The 20,412-nt window shown below is 35.5% G+C and overlaps 1 protein-coding gene across 1 annotated transcript in view; it reads left to right on the forward strand.

The window, feature by feature from the left end:
• Positions 1–14,376: 14,376 nt before the first annotated feature.
• Positions 14,377–20,412, forward strand: part of LOC131150666 (protein PHR1-LIKE 2) — a 49,133-nt gene continuing 43,097 nt past the window's right edge. The window contains exons 1-3 of the mRNA XM_058101521.1: positions 14,377–14,938; positions 18,976–19,052; positions 19,308–19,362. Of these exons, the coding sequence (XP_057957504.1) occupies positions 14,743–14,938; positions 18,976–19,052; positions 19,308–19,362 (328 nt within the window). The 5' untranslated portion in view covers positions 14,377–14,742. The remainder of the gene's footprint in view (positions 14,939–18,975; positions 19,053–19,307; positions 19,363–20,412) is intronic.

Raw genomic sequence — 20,412 nt, forward strand, 5'->3', positions numbered from 1 at the left:
TAAGGGGGAGATTCATCAAGGTTCTCTCATCTTTGCTCCTTATTTGTCATCATCAAAAAGGGGAAGATTGTTGGCCTAACATGGCTTCCGAATCTTGTTTTGATGATAACAAATAAGGCTAATTTAACATGTTGTGTTTAAGTGATGATATTTTAGGAAAGCTCAAATGACAAAGTTCAAAAGATAAAAAAAAAAAATGCAAGTTCAAGATCACTGAGTACTATAAAACACACTCATCTTCAAAGTGATCCAAAGAATGCTCAAAAGGACCAAAATGATCAAAGCATGTGGAAACCTAAAGATGACTCAAGCTCAAGTCTAAGAGGATTCAAAGCAAATACATATATGAAGACTTCAAGTTTAGAATGTTTAAGGTTTTAGGATGAATTATGTAAGTACTTCATACCAAATATCAAGCTCATTAGGGGTTGTCATGGACTTAGAGACCTTATTTAAAACCCCGGAAAATGTTCTTTTGATGTAACAAAGCAAGATGGCTAAGTGTTTTTGAAAAAAAATCTGAAAAACAGAATTTATATCTGTTCAGATGACTGAAGATTAAACCTCACGTGCCTAAAGATTTTGCTGAAGAAATTCTAAAGAGGCAATATAGACCCAGGCGACTGATCCTTTCAACCTCAAGTGCATGACCCTATTTTATAACTGAAAATTCACAGTTTTAAGAAACCTTAGGCGACTGACCCCAAGACCTCAAGTGCTTGAACATTGTTAATGGCTATATTTTTTAAAAGTTTTAAATTTTAAATTTATGTTTCTTGTGCCCCAAATTTTGTATAAACTTGGGAAACACTACAAGTAACTTGGGCAACACAAATTAAACCTTTTTGAGCTTATAAATACATGATTTCTCTAATCAAATCCACACCAAACATTGAAAATATGCTCTTGATCCAAAATTGCTCTTGCACTTTTAAAGCTCTCTTGCTCACTTTTTCATACTAAGAATTGCTGAGAAAATCTGAGTTGCTGATCAATCTTTTCTGAGCTCTAACATCTGATTTACTGATTCCCATCAAGAGAAAAGTTTCGGTGAATTAATTCTTAAGCTTCAATTCAATTTCTTTTGATATTTGTTTGAAGTATATTAGCTGAGCTTTAATTGTACTAACCTACTCTATCTAAGAGCATTCTTTGTACAAAAGAAACCTTTTCTTTTTTCTTATTTCTTTGATGGTTCAGGTCATTGGATCGTTGTAACCGAGTGTGGGGTATCACTTGGAGAGGGGGCTCCACCCTAAAGGACAATTTGTAAACGGTTGGTTCCGCCCGCAAAGGAATGTGTTAGTGGAATCTGTAGGTGGTCTTGCCTAAGGCGAGGACGAACATTGGGGATAAGCCGAAACTCGTAAAAATTCTCGGTCTCACTCTTACCCTTTACTCTTTAAATTTCAACATATATAAATTGAGTTTCAAACTGCAGGTTGCTAAAAATTGAGATTGAGAAGACCTTTTAATTTAAGAAAGTACATTAGCTAATATTTTTCAGAAACCTTAAAAAGAGTACGTTGATTAATCGCTTGTGGAAATCTTGATTAAAAGAAGCACACAAATATTCATTCATAATAGGGCTATAAACTGAAATTTTTCAAATGCTAAAACAAAAGGAAGTGCTACAGCTCTCATTGGTTAAGTATTGTGTGGTTGATTGGTTGATTATTTTTAAAGGTATTTGGCTTGTGTGTGAATTTTTGATTGTTTTAAATTGAGCATTTAAAATGAAAACATTATTATGTGTTTGCTTAAGTATACAAAAGGTTGTAAATTTGTAAAAACACTTAAAAGAATTTTATAAACCCAATTCACCCCCCTCTTGGGTCTACACCTTGACTTTCAGATTACCCTCTACATGCTCCACCCCGAGTCTTTTCAATTCCATTTTGATCTGATGTGCAGCTACTATCGCTGATACATATGCACTCCCTGATTTACGACTCAACGCATTAACTACCGCATTTGCTTTTCCTAGGTTGTAACTGATGGTGCAATCGTAGTCTTTAATCAGCTCAAGTCACCTTCTCTGTCTCATATTCAACTCCTTATGTTGAAGAAATATTTCAAACTCTTATGATATGTAAAGATCTCACATTTCCCACCATACAGATAATGCCTCTAGATCTTTAAGGCGTACACCACCACAACCAACTCTAAATCAAGTGTCGGATAGTTATTTTCATTTTCCTTGAGTTGCCGAGAAGCGTATGCCACCACTTTTCCTTACTGCATCAATACACACCCAAATCCTTTCAGGGACACATCACTATAGGTCAAAAAATCTCCTTCTCCTGATAGAATGATCAAAGCTGGTGCGGTGACTAATCACTATTTAAACCCCTGAAAGCTCTACTCACAATCATCATTCCCTTCAAACTTAGTATTCTTCCAAATTAGGCGTGTTAGAGGCCCTAATAGTTTAAAAAATCCCTCCACGAATCGACGAAATATCTCTTTAGTCCCAAGAAACTTCTGATCTCGTGAACATTCTTCGGTCTCACCCAATTTACCATTGCCTCAATCTTACTAGGATCTACAAAGATTCCATCCCCGGATATCACATGCCCAAGGAATGGAACTTTCTCTAACCAGAATTCGTACTTCTTAAATTTGGCATACAATCTCCTTTCTCTGAGCATCTGAAGTACTAGCCTCAAGTGCTTCTCATGCTCCTTGAAACTCCTCAAATAAACCAATATATCATCAATGAAAACCACTACGAACTAGTCCAAGTACTAATGGAAAACTCTGTTCATCATATCCATAAATACAGTAAGAGCATTCGTCAGTCCGAATAGCATGACCAAAAACTCATAGTGGCCATACCGGGTTCGGAACACTGTCTTGGAGATATCCTCTACCTTGACCTTCACTTGATGGTACCCAGAGCGTAGATCAATCTTTGAATAAACACGTGTACTGTAGAGTTGATCGAACAAGTCATCAATAAGGGGAAAAGGATACTTGTTCTTAACTGTTACTTTATTTATTTCTCTGTAGTCTATACACATCTTCATCATCCCGTCTTTCTTCTTTACGAATAGAACTGGCGCTCCCCAGGGTGATACACTAGGTCTGATAAACCCTTTATCTAACAATTCCTACAACTGATCTTTTAACTCTCTCAACTCTATTGGAGCCATTCTGTAGGGAGCTTTAGAAATTGGTGTCGTCCCTAGAAGTAAATCAATAGCAAAGTCAATCTTACGGTCAGGAGGCAATCCATATAGCTCTTCTGGAAAAACATATGAAAATTCCTTCACCACTGGAATATCGGTAGGTTTCAATTCTTTCTCTGTCACTTCCTTTACATAGGCTATATGCCCCGGACAACCGTCCAAAAGTAGCCTCCTCGCTTGAATGGCTGACACTAGCTGAGGTGAAGCACGCACGCGCAACCCCACAAATCTGAACTCCTGCTCTCTATGAGCTTTGAATATCACCTCTTTTTGATGGCAGTTGATGCTGGCATAATTAGCAGCTAACCAGTCCATTCCCAAAATCATATCAAACCCATGCATGTCTAACACTACTAAGTTAGCTGGTAATACTCTCCTTTGAATATTTACTGGACACCCTTTTGGTGCCCTTCGACACCTCACAACTGACCCTGTCGGTGTGACTACTGATAACTCGGTGTCTAACAACTGAGTTTCTACCCTACATAACTTGACATACCCCAAAGACATAAACAAATGTGTGACCCCTAAATCAAATAAAATAATAGCTTTAATTGAAAGCATATTAATAGTACCTGTCACCACATTGCTAGCTGCCTCAACATCTCCTAGTGTCAATGTGTAGACCTGAGCCTACGTGGTAGTCCTCTACTGGTCATCTTGGGGTGCCTGGATGTTTCCCTGAAATGGTCTAGTAGTGGGAGCATTGCTCCGCTGTGCATGACAATCTCATGCTAAGTGTCCCAGTCTACCACACTGATAGCAAACATTTCTCCCTGCTCGGCACTCTCTCATGTGTCTCTTACCACATCTAGGACAAATAGGATAAGTGTGTTTGCCTTGCACCTCATGGCTCCCCGTCTCCTGCCTCTGTTCCCCGCGGTATCCACCTCTCCTCCATGGGCTACGACTAGAACCTGCCTAAAATCTAGGAGGTGTGGGTCTCTATCTTTGGCCCTGCATCTTAGCACCCCTTTGCCTGCTCGCCTCCGCCACGGCGGCTCTCTATCCACCAATTCTGGGTAATCCTACACTTTCAACACTGTCACATGTTCATAAATTTCTTGCCTTAAGCCTCTTTTAAATTTTCTTACCTTCTTCGCCTCATCTTGAACGATGTGCAGGGCAAAGCAGGACAATTCAATAAATCTCGTTGCGTACTGCTGGACTAAAAGATGCCCCTGAGTCAAGTTCAAGAAATCCTCCACTTTTGCTTCTCTAGTGGTGGTAGGACAATATCGATCAAAGAACATCTCTTTAAACCAGCTCCAAGACATGGCTACAAGTACCGGTCTCTGCTCCTCCAAGAGTCTCACAGTAGACCACCAACATTCAGCCTCCCTTGTCAGTTAGAAGGTGGCATATAATACTCTCTACTTGTCAGTGCAGCGTAGTACAATCATTATCTTTTCCATTTTCGGTACCTAGTTCTTCACCACAGTCGGAACTGTTCTCCCTGAAAAAACCAGAGGATTCATTCTGGTGAATGCTCTATAGTGCAACCCTGGTCTCTTGATGGGCATTCATGTTCCCTAGAAGTCTGTGCTATCTCAGCCATAACCTGTTGAGCTACACTGCACAGAACTGCGTCTGAAGCACTGCCACCCATATTAGAGGGCCTTGCACCATCATCACCACTAGCGTAAGCACTGCTACCCACAGGGTCTATCCTGAAAAGAGAATAAACATAGTCTGAGGACCCTATCTTCACAATATAACTAATACATTTATCTAACGAAGAATCTCATATCACCAATTAACCTAACATCCTTATTCTCAATTTAAAATTCAACCCTACAATTTAAAAACAAACTCGATGAAAGTTTACCATGGTTTTCTTGAAATTGTCATTTCAAGAAAATCATAGAAACCACCACGAAGTTCCTACCTCCAGACTGTGGAACCAAAACCCTAAATTCTCATCTTAATTCCCAACATTGACTCACTAAAATCCTGATCTTCTTATTCCCTATCCTCTTCAAGATCTATTCCTATACTCTAGTATTATTTTTCGCTGTGCACTAAAGTCTATAGAACCCAGCAATCTAGGCTTTGATAACACATTTGTAACGCCCTGAAAATTTTGCTATATTTTTTTCCTCATAATAATAATAATAATAATAATAATAACAATAACTCTGATACCATAAAACATGAATAAAATCAACCCGGACCCAAAGGGAAACCGGGGATATACCTGTCCATATATACATATCAACTATACAGTGGAAACCATGTTTTACCCAACCATAAATATAATACCAGAGTTCCATTATGTCCATAATACACATATAAATCCCTAGAAACAAACATAATGTCCTAGGGCATACCCAAAAATATAACTCCCAACTCAAAAACTTACCCTACAATGAGGGCAGTACTAAGACCTCCTCTATCTCGGAGTTCGCTTCGCTCGTCTATCTGGGTTTCCTAAAATGTTTGAATTTTTGGGGTGAGAAATCTCTCTGTAAGAGGGATAGACTAACATCAGTGTGTGGCAACATGAGTATTATTGTGTTATGACATATACTATACATAATTAACTGCATTTGACAAATCAAGTAAATTTGTTCAGTATTAGTCTTAATAAATCATATTTCAACATAACATACTGTGTCATACTAAATTTATGTATGCATATAAATCATCTGCTATATCTATATAATACTGAAATCATACACTAGATGGATAGCTAGTTAATGTCATGTATTACCCTCACATAACTGGCTTGTGCGACCCGTAGGCGGGACCTAGTAATGGCTGGGCTACCACGCTAAGCCAAAACTGAACTATTCTGTTAGTACGATTGGCCTGCCAAGCCTGGTCTGGACTGCCAGGGGGGCACACCCCTACACTGGCTTAATAGACTATCAATACACCAACGCTTTATCTAAAACGTGTGGTGGCACTATCTAAACTGAATAGCTACGATACTGTGCTCTGAAACTTAACTAAGCCATCAGGGTTATGCTATTATATAGTATATTTCATAAATAGTTGTAATAATACTGTTTCATGATTCTGTGTAAAATTTGTTATATATATAAATCTGTTCACGGCATCTGGACCGACTGAAAAATCATGGCATTTGGACCGTCTAAATAATCACAGCATCTGGGCTGGCTGAATAATCACCGAATTTGGACCATCTGAATAATCACGACATCTGGGCCGGCTGAATAATCACGCCATTTGGGCTGGCTAAATAATCACGGCATCTGGACCGACTGAATAATCACGACGTTTAGGCCGACTAAATAATCAGGATTTACTAAAAATATAATAATTTATGTAACATTTATAGTTTTTTTTTTAAATCGCTATCAAATCATGCTTGTTCTGTGTATTCATAAAATATTCTGATATGCTAAGATCCGCAGTAAAATTATTTCTACTCATGCCACACAAGTGAGTACTACACTATATTATATTATTTGTCTGAGAAAACACATTTTTCTAAAAAAAATATTATTAAACGCGTTTCTAGGGTTTTCACAGCTCAAACATCAGTATTCCATTAAATCATATATATATATATATATATATTGTATAATAAATAATAAATTTTATGAAAATACCTTACTTAATCTATCCCCTTACCTAATTCCTGAGAAGCCTGCTAAAAACCCTAAATCCCCGCCTGTGGCGTTTTGAACTCCAAATCTTGAAATCGCATTATCCCCAGTTCAATCAACTCAACCCCAATATATTTATCATTTAATACATTTCGTAGGTCCACATATTCCAAATAATCAAGCAAACTCTAAAATATCACACTTAACCTAGTTTTGGAGTGATGCCCAAAAACCCCAAATTAACAACTTGCTCTAATTAACTTGTAAGGAATCATCCCTAGATCCTCGTGGCGGTTCCTGATCATTGAATCGGGCTACAACAAAGTCGGAATTGAAGAGAGAAGGGGTTAGGGCCAAACTCTAGAGAGAGAGTGAGAAAAGAGAGAAATTTTCTCTCGTTGAAAATGTAATTCTAACTTATATATAGACAGCTAGCCATGTGTACTTATCGACGAGACAGGTGTATTCGTCGATGAGTCAAGAAGGATGTTCGTCAACAAACCCTTAATGGCCTGAAATTCCCTACTCTCGGGATCTCCTCATCGACAAATGCTGGGCACTTGTCGACGAGTCCCTGCTGATGCCCCTTTTCAAATTTCTCTTCTTCTTCTTCACTTATTTCTTTTCTTTCTCTTTTTCCCTTTTTCCTTTTTTATTCTCATAAATTAAATTTCCCGGGTCTCTATAGGTCTTGTAATTGCTTTTCCTTATGAGTGAGTATGAATTTTGGGTATATCACTTACATAGTCCATCATGACTTAATTAAATGAGACCTACTATGCCAGGATGTAAAATATTGCCCTTTAAAGTTCTAATGCTACTTTTTAGTATTTTTGAATTAAATAATTCTAAATTATAACTACCAATTAAAGATTTTTATACAATTAATAACTAAAAACAAATTTAATATAAAAGTAAAATCAACCAACGCCCTCTAAGTTTTTCAAATATAACATTGCACCTCATGAGTTTTTGAAATTACAAAAAGATTCTCAGAGATCCATTCCATTAACCAAAAAAAAAAAACTGCCATTAGTTACCCATTAGTCAACTCCTAAGTCCACCTGAAAAAATTAATTCACATTTAATATGACATTTTTACCTTTTATATGAAATTGCAATAAGCCAAATTATGAGAATAACATTAATTTAATAAATTAAGATGTGAAAATCAATGAGTTACTATTGTTAGTCATTTTTTGATCAAACGACTCATAACTTAGCTGAATAATTTGAAAATTGAGATAAAAAAATGAAAGAAGAAGAAAATTTCACAAGAGATTGACTAACCATTTAAAGGTGGTTGACCAGCTCAGTTTCCAATACTTTTTTCTTTGGGCATGCATGAAGGGAATGACGCCAACCCAATAGCAGTCGACCAACCTCCATAGGGAGATCAATCAATTTATTTGAAATCCAAATTTTGAATTGCTCTCTTTTGATTGGTTGATGAACTTGGGCCGTGCCATATATACTAATCATTGCCACAAGTTGGGCAATATGTTAGGGTGTTTGTAGTTATTTGTTGCTAGTTTAAACCCAAAATCTTAACATCCTTTCCTTCCCTTTTGTATGCATGAGATCATTTTGGGCACGCCATGGTGGAGGAAAAAAAGAGTTTGTTGTATGAAAAACGCTAGAATTCATGCACTTGTTGGAAGGAGATACATACATTGGTGTTTGAGAGATATCACGTATTATCTTTATTCTTCATTTCCGACCCTTTTCTTTCTTTCTTTTCCATGTTTCTCATACATAGAGTTTCGTAATTCAGATTAGTACTCTCGTCTTTCTCTTTTAAATTTCATGTTTGCCTTTCACATATGTATGCATAAATGTACATTGTTGTGATTTTTGGCATATAGTTCAATATTTTGAGTTCATATATGTATAAAGGGGATGAATTCGGTGTTTTAGTGAAGTATAACATGCATATTTCACCATCAAATTGATTTGGCGCCATCTATTTCAAGGAAATGCAAATTTTCAAAATGATTTTGCAAATTTTTTCTACCCATTTTCCAAATATATATGCATGTTGATTTCTATAATTGACATGTCATTTAGGATAGGTGTAGAATAGATTGAATATTGGTTTTGAAGAAACATGCATGAAAATTGTGAAAAAAATGAAAATTGCATGCAAACAGTTAATCAAACTTGAGGGCATAGTTAACTGGTCTTCCTTCTACAAGTGGTCAATCAACCAGTTCAAAGGTTGCCTTTTGGTCATTTTCTGAACTTTTATTGATATTTTGGATCAATGTTTTATTCATACACTCTTTAAAGTGTTTGGAAGTGTTTATTGGTTGTTTGCATGTTGCTAGTATTATGATTTTTTCTTCAATTTTTTTAAAAAAAATCAATTTTCAATATTTTTTTTCAATATATATATTAGAAATGAATGTTCGTGATGCGACTTTTGGACATTTTTTTAGAATGAGCAAATTTTTCTAGAATTCTAGTGCTTTCAAGGTGGGATTGTGATTATTCCACAAAAAAAAAAATCAATAATTCAACTTTGTTTTATAAAATGAATCATTTTTCAAAGTGGTCGCCAATGATGTGACTTTAGAGTGAAAAAATGGATTTTTTTTCCAAAATTTTAATAATTTAAAGGCTTTGTTAATTTAGAGAGTTTTCTAAAAAAATGTGTTTTTTGTTTAAATATGTTGATTTTTTCTAAAAAAAAAAGAAATTCAAAGTTTCTTTTAAAAATCCAAAATTTTTAAAGTAAATTTAAAAATATTTTGGTGACTACAACTCGCATGGTCGCTCATTTAAAAGGCTATGTAGGCAATCTATCTCAATATAGATTTAGCCAAAATATTAAAGAATACAAAAAACCTCTTTATCTGTTTATGTTGTTGTGTGTTTTTTCATTTTTTTTCTTTTGGCATTTTCGAAAGGATAATAAGTAGTGAGGTCTTCCTGAGACTTAAACCTCTACACAAACTCTATAAAAGACTTTTCAAAAGGTTGGAATGACTATAATTTTCTAAAATTAAAACCCAAAAGGTGGTTTCCTGCTATAGGCGGTCGGCCATCCATTAGGGGACAACTAATTGACATTGCATGGGAATACAGTAGGTCGACTGGTCTTGCCTGAGAGCAAGACAGGTCGATCAACCTTTGAGAGTGGTGCACCAGTCCTTGTCTTCTCTCATTTTTGTTAAAAAAATCTTTAAGAATCTGATTTAAAAAATTAAATACTTTTGAGCGAGACACAACCACGAGATAAAACAACAACTATTATTAAAATAAGTGTTTTAGGATGTTATCCTCTTAATATTTATTTTAAAGAACTAATCTCTTATCTTCCCTATTCACAAAAGTACTCCTAAATGTGGAATTTAAAAAATGAAATAATGTGGCAATTCCTTTTCCAAATAAAAAATAAAAAATGATGAGTTAGAAAGTCAATGGTTTGATTTTCTATATTTAGTTTTCAAAATGTGTTAACTTTGGAGCAATCCCAAGAGTGGAATGAATTGGTATTTAAAAATTTTATCCCCTTGGTCAATCCACTAATAGTAGTATTACATAAACTTAAGGTCAATCTAATGCATATAAAATAAATCAATGTAAATATACAGCGAAATTTAAACTGTAATAGAAATTTAACCAAGCATGCACAATAAAGTAGTAAAGGAGACGACGCCAGAAACGTTATTGAGGTTCGGCAAACTGCCTACGTTCCTACCTTAGCTAATAAGCACAAGGATTACCACTATAAGCTCACTTAACGAGCGGAGCGGCACCTAAACAACCAAATCAATTAGCATATGACTGACCTCGACCTTTACAACTAGGTCAATTAACACAAGGCTGACCTCGACCTTTAACAACCAATCCTTACCGGATTGGATTACCGCCCTCTCAAGCCACACTTGGAATACAACAGATTTCACAATAAAATTTGCGTACAACAAGTATGCTTCTTAACTAAACAGATTATGTACCAATCTAATCAATACACCACAATGATATGATAAGATAAGTTCAATGTGGTCTTAATATCTACTCTCAAAGTTTTATGCAAACAATGCAATTAGTATGTGAGAGTGTAAGTGATAGGATCTTTCTGTCAAAATAATATTCTCAATCATAGCATAGCAACAAATATCACAAATATACTTCAAATATCTCAACAAATGTTTTTCTCAAAATAAACTACAAGAGATATTCACAAATGATTTGTAAAACTTTATTTGATCTTTGTATTAAAATGATAATCTCAATCAAAATATATAGCAACGAAGATCTTTAGCACTCAAGAAAATATCTCAAAATATATTTCTCAAAGATAAGCACGAGAGATATTTTGAAAATGATTTGTAAAATATTTTTAGCAATCAAAATCCAATGTGAACTCCTTGAGTATTGCAATGACAATGCAAAACTCAATGGCTCAATGAAGTATTCCTAAGGAAGACTTATTAACAAAGTCTCATAGGGAAACTTGAAACTTTGCTCTCTAATCAAATAATCTCAATCAATCAAGAATAAGAGAGAGCTTAAGCCTTTTAGAAGAACACTTAAGCACACTTACAAAGAGATTTAAGTAATAAAAGTGAGTAAGAATGAGTGTAGGAGGCTTAAAAATAAAAGTAGTATTTTTTGAATTTTATAAGATTTTTGCTAATTAAGATTGCTAATCCTTGAATAATTTTTGCAAATAAGGGGGTATATATAGAATTCTCAAAAAATATAACCGTTCAGGACATATTAGTCATTTTTGAAAAAGTTTAAATGAGGTTAATAAATTTTAACCATATTTTAACCTCGGTAATTCTCGCCAACCCGAGAGCACTGGTCGACCAAACTTGAGGTTCGGTTGACCAAGTGACTGCGTTCGGTTGATCGGGAGAAATTTGAATTGAAAGGATGGTCGACCGGACTTGGGTGGTTCCAGGGCGTTTCCAATTCCGCGTGGTTCGGTTGACAGGGCGGTTGGCATCTCGGTCGATCAGGGCATTGCCTATATATTCCTGGTCGGTTGATTGAGGGGTCAATATGTTGACCTAGGGAGGTTCAGTCGACTAGTGATTGCATATATACTTCTGGTCGGTTGACCAGATGGTCAACTTGTTGACCCGTGGGGGTTCAGTAGATTAGAGCATTGCTATAGGTTTCTGGTCGGTCGATCGAGAGGTCAACTTGTTGACCCGATGGGGTTCGGTAGACCAAGAGGTCAACTTGTTGACCCGGTGGGGTTCAGTCGACCGAAGATCTCAATATAACTTAGTTCGGTCGACCGAACATGCCATCCTTGGGCATTTCAGTCCTTTTCCTTTTATAAAATCTTCCCTATTCATATGATGATTAATGTTAAAACTATATGGTATATTTTTATGAAGTATAGGGAGTTCTAAGGTCAGTCTAGGTTTTTTGAGTATATACCCTAAAAAATCTAGCGTCAGTCAACCGAAGGGTGCCTTACGGTCATTTGGTTTTCCTATGGTCATTTGAGCTTATTTACCCTATCATGCATGTAATGTATCAATTATTACGGACCATTGAGCTTTAATTATTAGAGACCCGAATAACAACTTAATTAAATTACAATGAATAAACATTCTGGGTCTTTGTCTTCTTAAGCCCATGTGCGTGCACCATATGATACTTCCGATTAGTCCTACACACAAACTCATCAATTATTAAATACCAGAATATTTGTTATAATCAAAACGGGATATGACCTATAAAGTCAACAAAATGCTTACCAAATATGTTGACATTAAATGGGCCATCTAGCTCTAATGTTAATAATCAACTATAACTTTTTAAGAAATGAGCTAGTAGCAAATTGGAAACCCTATTTATTGGATTAACTTGTCTATTTGGCTCGATGGTTTAAGTCAACTAGTTGACATAATTGTGAGGAGATAACTCTATTATTATTTCAAAAAATTCAAAAAATATATGAAAAGAATAAAAATAACCACTTATATATCAGTAACAAAACCTAGATAATTTTAATGCTAAAAAATATTTATTATATGCAATTTTCATACAAATTAAGGTCACGTTTGGTTTGCAGCCTGTGTCGAGGAATAGACCAATTATAAGTAAATTACAATTAGTTATAAAAAAATGTTGTTAGTATAAAACAAATAATAAAGTAAAACATTTATGTAAATACATAAAAAGAAATAGATAGAGAATAACTACTCCCAAATTTCACTATGCAAATGTCTATTCCTTTTTATTTATGCTGGATGAAATAATAAAACATAAGGAATAGCTATACTCCTTATTCTTAAATTTCTCATTATATTTTATCTGAGGAATAACTATTCCATGAACCAAAATGTAACCTAATGGACTAAACACATCACAAAACAAATAAAATATAATCAATATTTTTAAATTGATAAATAATGTAAAATAAATATTAAAATTGATACTTCATAAACTAAAATTGTGAAGTTGAATATGATTCCTTATATGTGTTTAATGTGAATGCTAAATGAATAAAAAAAATCCTCAAATTTATATTAATTGCTTGACTATAGTTTAAGCTGTTTCACTCATTTTATTTAGATTGTTATGTTAATAAATGTGCTCATTTGGCATTTATATTTTAGAAGGTCAAACATTCAACTTTATAATTTTTATTTATAAAATATGAAATTTGAAAATTTTAATTATTTTAATTTTTTTTTGGGTACGTCCCGGGTGTTCACTACCGTCAACGACGTCCGTTTTACGGTCCGTCGCACCGGCCTGTGACTAATCCCACGCCCTGTAGTATGGCCCCACACACCACAGAGGGGTAAATTCAGGCGCCCAGCCGCAAGAATCGAACCCGGGGTGGGAAGATCCCTAACCTCGTGAAAGGCAACCCTTGGAGTCCGCCCTGCCAACTGAGCTCAGCCCTGGGGGCTAATTATTTTAATTTTTAATACTATGTTTGATAGGTTACTAAAATTTAAAATATTGTGTTTAGTCATTTAATCTATATAAAAATTATACGTAACAAATATTTTGTAGAGTTATGATAACCTATTTTTTTTTTTTTAATTTATCAACATTTTAAATATATTTTCTTATATTTTTATATTTTAAGAAATAATAACATAATTATGTTGCCATGTTAGTGTCAATCGATTAGGTCAGTTGGGTTAGTCAATTCGAAAATCAATTTGCTTACTAATCCATATTTCAAGATATAGCACTTGACTAGTTGACTTTTTCAACATAATTTGTTAAATTAATGTCATTTTATAATTCAACTTAGCACAATTGAATGAAAAGGTAAAATTGTAATTTAAGAGGATAAAATTTAAAGATTCTTTTTGTCAATAAAATTAAATGCGAATGATTTTTTTGATAATTTTTAAAATAAATGTAATAGTTTTACTAGGATGTGACTATTTTTTATTACAAAAAAATTGAGCTATTTTTATTACTTAATTTAAATAAAAAATAGTCAAAACTGTTCAATAAATATAGTTGTCTAAATTTAATAATAAAAATAATAATTTTTGAATATTAAATTAATGATCACGGGTTTTGCTATTACCGCGAAGGAAAAGCTACGGGACGCGGGAAAAGGGACAGAGCCATACGACGAAAAATAAAACGTAGAAAGCTAGGAAGGACTAGGAGAGGGCCACCAACGACTAATATAACCAGAAAAATGCCAGCCCGACCCCAGGTTGCCATCCCTCGTTGGTGATTAGTCTCTTACAGCACTCGCGGAGAGAGAGCGAGAGGACAGGGACAGAACAGAACAGACCACCACTGTCTCTTCTGCTCTGCAGACCCTTTTCTCTTTTCTGCTCTCACTTTGCGCCAGTATCACTACTCCCACCATTTCTCGTCACTGATGTCCTCGGCTCCTTGAGCTTCGATTTGGGGACTCCCAGCTCGTCCCCCTTCCCGGATTTTGGATTTTGGATTTTCTTCGCCTTACTTTTTTTTTTTTTTCTGGAATCTGGAGGCAATTTTCCGGGAAGAGTAGAGGGAAAATGTACTCTGCGATACACTCGCTTCCGCGGGACTCCACCGTCGGGCACGGTGACTTTCAGGGGTCTCTAGACGGCACGAATCTGCCGGGCGATGCTTGTTTGGTTCTCACCACGGATCCGAAGCCCCGGCTGCGGTGGACGGCGGAGCTCCATGAGAGATTTGTGGATGCTGTTACTCAGCTGGGGGGTCCTGACAGTGCGTGCTTCACTTCTTCATCTCTTCTCCTCTTGTTTTCTTCTCATCCTTCTTGTTAGTCTTGATTTGACTTGCCTCCCCGCCCCTCTCTCTCTCTCTCTCTCACACACACACACACACACACACACACACACACATACACAAACACACGCACGCAAACCCACTGATTCTCTCTCTCTCTCTCTCTCTCTCTCTCTGGGAAGAGGGGAATGGAGGGAGGGTTTTAATAAGAGCCTTGCTTTGCGAGTTATTTTTCTGGACGAGAGGAGGGTTGGAAGTCTTCCCATCACACTTTCCCTTCATTCCTATGTTTTATTCAGCACCGAAACAAGGAAGCATAACCACTGACCAACCGCCCCCCAACTTCCAAACACATTGTTGACTACTTTGGCTTCTTATTATGCATAATGTACTTCATCGTTTCTGTTGTGTTTTTGTGACGATTAGTTCGATTTGGGCCTTGATTTTGGAAGCAATTTCCTATTTATGCTGAACACTTCCTTTTCATGTGGTTCTTCTTTATCCTCTGTGGTAGAGAGATTACTTTGTTGATATTTTTCAATTTACAACGACCTGCACATCATCATCATTATGGGTCATGTTGACTGAATTTTGGTTCTTTTGATGCTGTCATCTGTATGCGCGCGCGCATGCATCTATGTTAAGCTTTTCCATCTGATTTGATTATTTTCTTTCACTTGGTCCTTTGTTAGTTTGTCTTATCTAATTACAAGTTGCTTGATTTTTTCACCAAGTAGATAGTTAGGCAAAAAGGACACACCAAGTTTTGGAACTATTTGTTCAATTGTTTTTGATGTTTTTAATTTAGCTGAAAACAAATTAGACTAACTGTGGCGATTTATCGTTATCTTGAACAGAGTAGTTGGCTACTGATGTAAAATTTTTAATTGTGGTTGAACATCTGCCAGGAGATTTAATTGGGAATTAAATTACAGATTCTAGTGTTTGAATTTTCATATATTGTGCAGGCTGTTCAAATTATTGTGTGAAAGAAATGATGATTTAAGCTTACCCCCCTGTTTATATAGTGATTTCCTTATACTTCAAGTTTAGAAATGTAATAGATCTGTTATCACCTTTGGTTTAAATCTTTAAAGCCTTGTTAGTCAAGAAATGGCAGCCGGTCATATCTAAAATAAAGGTTCTTCTTACTTGGAATTTGATCCACTTTCAGATTGGATTCATTTTCTTTTTTTCATTTTCTTTCTATGATAATGATTTAATGTACCAAGTATGCATCTGCGCCAACTCAGTGTTCCTTTACTGCAACCTCATGAGAATTTGGATAAACCTCCCATTTTATGGTGCACATAACAAAGTCATTTCTGTAGCCAATAAAGGAACATAATTCATTTGCAAGTTGATAATCATGAGGTTGATTGCCTGCTTCAGATGTTGTATGTGGTATATGTAAGTGCATTATGTGGAAATGATGATGAGATTGGATGTACAATTGCATAAAAGATTGTATTTAAATTTTAGATTAGTTCCAGTCTTGGACTAAATACATACTGAAGAACACTTTTATTTCAAATAGAAGAAGACGGTTTTATGAAATTTTAAGGATCACCATCCCATAAAAGAGATAGATGAATTTCTGCATATCAGCTAGCAAATTTTTTCGTGGAGGATATGTCGTTGTACTGTTTTTCAGCTACAGCAGTAAACACGTCTCCAGGGCAATGCTGGGTCCTTTGAGTGCTCTGTTCTATTTTTATTATTATTTTTCCCCTTTTTTTCCTTTTAGGGTGTTTGGGGTGTAGTGGATGTCATAAGTGGGGTAGGTAATAGCTAGTTTTATTGAATGGGAAGAAGTCATTTCTCTAACCAATTACTAGAATTCCAAGTAATACTGATGAAAACTGACGGCTAAGTGTGAGCCAGAAAAAGAAATCTCTATTATCGTTTGAACAGTTTTATGATTGCTAATGGAGGGTGAAAAAGACATTGTCCAAAGTAGTAGTATGGGATGGATTAAATGGATTGGTGCTTTACGAGTGTTGGCTGGTGTACATTTGTGAATTTGTGAGGATAACGGGGATTTTTCATTCACTAATTAATAATTTAGGCATAAAACGTCAAATCAAGTTCTGCAGATAATATTTGAGTTTAGTTTCATGTGAAATTTCAAAAATCTGAAAGCTTTCATTCATATCTTTCAAGAAAGAATCTTGATTAAAAACAAGATTATTAATATTAAAGTTTTGATTTAAATTCTGGGAATCTTTCAAAATCTACAAACCAAACCAAACTGCCCCTAACAAGGGTCTAGGAATCTTCCCTAGGGAGGAAAAAAAGCCTCACATTTTCTTCAAGGTGCAGCAAAATCAACTCTTACAATAATGAATCTTGACCATTGAAATGAAATGATCTTGAACATTTAAAATGAAGACCTGAAATACCCCCAATATAGGACTCAGAGTACGTAAAAAATAATCCAAAGAATGGTCTTGTGAATGCTACATCTACTGCACCCGCAAACAGTGGTTATGCCACCGTGAACAGTGCTCAAACTCATAGTTTGATTCAACTCAAGGAAAATATCCTTCACTGTCTGTCCACCAAATCAATGCTTGTGGTGACTGATTTTCCTATTGATGCAGTCCGCAAAACAAAACGCGAGTAAGAGAATATAATTAATACAATCAGGAAACAAAACCAAAGCAAGCAATCTACCAATTGCAATCATTGATTTAGTTGGTAGACAATGAAGGATATTTTCTTAAGTTGAATCAAACTTTTTGTTTGAGTGCTGTTCAGAGTACTGTAGCAACGTCATTCATGGTATTCTAGTTGAAGTACTGTTCATGGGCGTCATAGCTGTACTATTCATGGAGCCATGTTTGGGTTATTTTTGTTTCACTGTTGGTCCTACTTAGGAGTATTTGGGTATTTTTTTGAGTTATTTTCATTTTTTTTAAAATTTTATCTAGTTAGCTTTGAATGGCAAAGATAGATTTATTTTGATTGTTGAGATTAAACTTTTTTTTAGGGTTAGGACTATCAAGGGTCAGACATAATCTATCAATCTATCGATTGATTTCCTCTGCCATTTTAAGTGAAGAGTTCTGATTAAAGCTACTGCAAATCGTTTTCTACAAACCTTTGAAAGAGGTGTGACTTTCTCCATCTTTGGAGTGATTCCCTGACTTTAGCATGAGGCTAATAGTTATGTCTTCTTATTGTTGCTATTCTAATGAATTAGCTCCAAATAAGTTTTGAATCCCTAATTTTCTTGCTTGAAAGTTAACCTATTCCCAATTTCCCTCAAAAATCCTAACCCTAAATTAATTTGTTTTAACTGCCATGCATCAAATTATTATATATTATATAAATTTTGACACAGACAGCTACTATGCTTTTACTTATGTATCTATACTACTTATATTTCCCTCTGTGGGTAGACACACCTTATGGCATCATGGTTATCTAAGCCCCGTGGATGAAACATGCTTTTCTTGTCCCAGGGATGAGGGTTTGAGTCTAGGAAATGCCATTTGTCGGTTTTTCTGCTGCTTGTTGCATAAATTTTGCAAAGGTTCCTACCTAATTTATTTTGAATTTACATATCCTCTTTTGTTGGAACTTGTGTACTAAAACCAAACCTGCAACCGTGGATTTGTTTGCCTAAGTTGGAACCTGCATATGCACATGTGTGACAACAATAATTATTGCGAAACTTGTCTCATGAGCCATTGGTCATGCACTTCGCTTTTGTTGTTTTGGCATCAATTCAAATGTGTATTGTAGTGATGAGTCCAAATATTCCTCTTCAGGATTGTTGAATTTGTTTACTTTGCCAATGCTTATCCCCCTCAGACTTGACTTAGTAAATTTCTCAGTTTGATCTCACTGCGATTTGTAGTTGGCTTTCCTCGTCATATCATGAACCACATTTCTTTTGTGAAATCATTTGTTTGATCACAGCACTATTTCATTTGCTTGCAATTAAGATAATTGGATATTCTCAATGAATTAGCATCTAATTTCTTGTCTTGTCATGGCATGTATTGCAGAAGCAACACCAAAAACGATTATGAGAACAATGGGGGTGAAAGGCCTCACCCTTTATCATCTAAAATCGCATTTGCAGGTTTGACATGTACTGTTTCCCAGTTTTGTCACCATTCTTGAAATCATTTTTATGCTTCCTCCTATTATATTATGAATCTCTCTCTCTCTCTCTCTCTCTCTCTCTCTCTCTCTCTCTCTCTTTTCTGTCATTTCCCGAGACACACGGTGTCAATAATTTTGAATAAAATTTATTTTTATTGAATTATTTTCATGCATCCATGCTTTAAATAATATTTAGTAGCCTTCTCACATAACTTTTTCCTTGACCGTGCAGAAATATCGTTTGGGGAAGCAAGCATGCAAGGAGTCAATTGATAATTCTAAGGACGGTATTAACTTGGATCACTTTGTACTACATTGGAATTTGTGCATTCTGCCGTAGAAAATGTGCTTGGTTTTCATTTTTTTTTTTATCTTGATATATTTTTTTGAATGTTCTCCTTTATCTCCAATTCCAAAAAAAGGACATTATAGCATGCTACTTAAAAAACCCCTCCCAATGTAAGAAAAGGGGAACAAATTGAATACTTGCTGCCCTAGATGGTGAACCAGCGGGTTTCTCCGAAGAGGGATTGCTGCTTGTGGTATTCTATTTGATTTATATAGTAATATACTTATCGTTTTGGGAGTTATACAACTCCAAGCCTACACTATCACCCTTCCCACTTGTCATGGGCCAACATTTCGCACATTGTAAGGGCTGTGCGGTGCTAGTTATAGCACACTAGCTTAACTAGTCAGCCAAAAGCGCACCACAGTTCCATCGCATTAACAAATTTACAACTAAAACAAAGTAAGTGAAAGCAATAAACAATCACGAAAGCAACAAGAGTTTTGTGGTAATTGTAAAGCAATGCAATTTATTGCTCACTTCTCCGAAGGCAATGTATGTTTAGCGAGGGAAGCAAGTAGGCTAAAAATGTTTAACATAGCTAGTGATTTTAACAATGATTGATTAACACTCACCCTCTACTAAAGAGCTTTCTATGCTATTCTCTCTGTCACTACAAAACATTGAAGTGACTGAGGAGTCATACTCACTATTTTGACTAAGGCATTGTTCTACTTAAAAAAAAAACCTACATTACCATTTGCATGATTGTTACCCATCCCATGCACACTAGAAAAGTGGTCACAGGCAAGCATAATGCCCTGAACAAGCTTGACTCATGACATTCTCCTCCACTTTATGCAGTTTGATGCTAAAGTATTCTTCCACTTTGTCTATAGATGTTTCCATGCAATCTGCTGACATCCATTTGATTTTTTCATCTACACCCTTCCACTTCACTAAGAACTCATGCTGCTTTTTCTTTGATGATGTGAACTCTTTGTTTGCAAGGATATCTTCTACTTGTTTATCGGGTCGCAATGTCTTC

This window comes from Malania oleifera, chromosome 3, assembly GCF_029873635.1.
Source record: "Malania oleifera isolate guangnan ecotype guangnan chromosome 3, ASM2987363v1, whole genome shotgun sequence".
NCBI lineage: Eukaryota > Viridiplantae > Streptophyta > Magnoliopsida > Santalales > Ximeniaceae > Malania > Malania oleifera.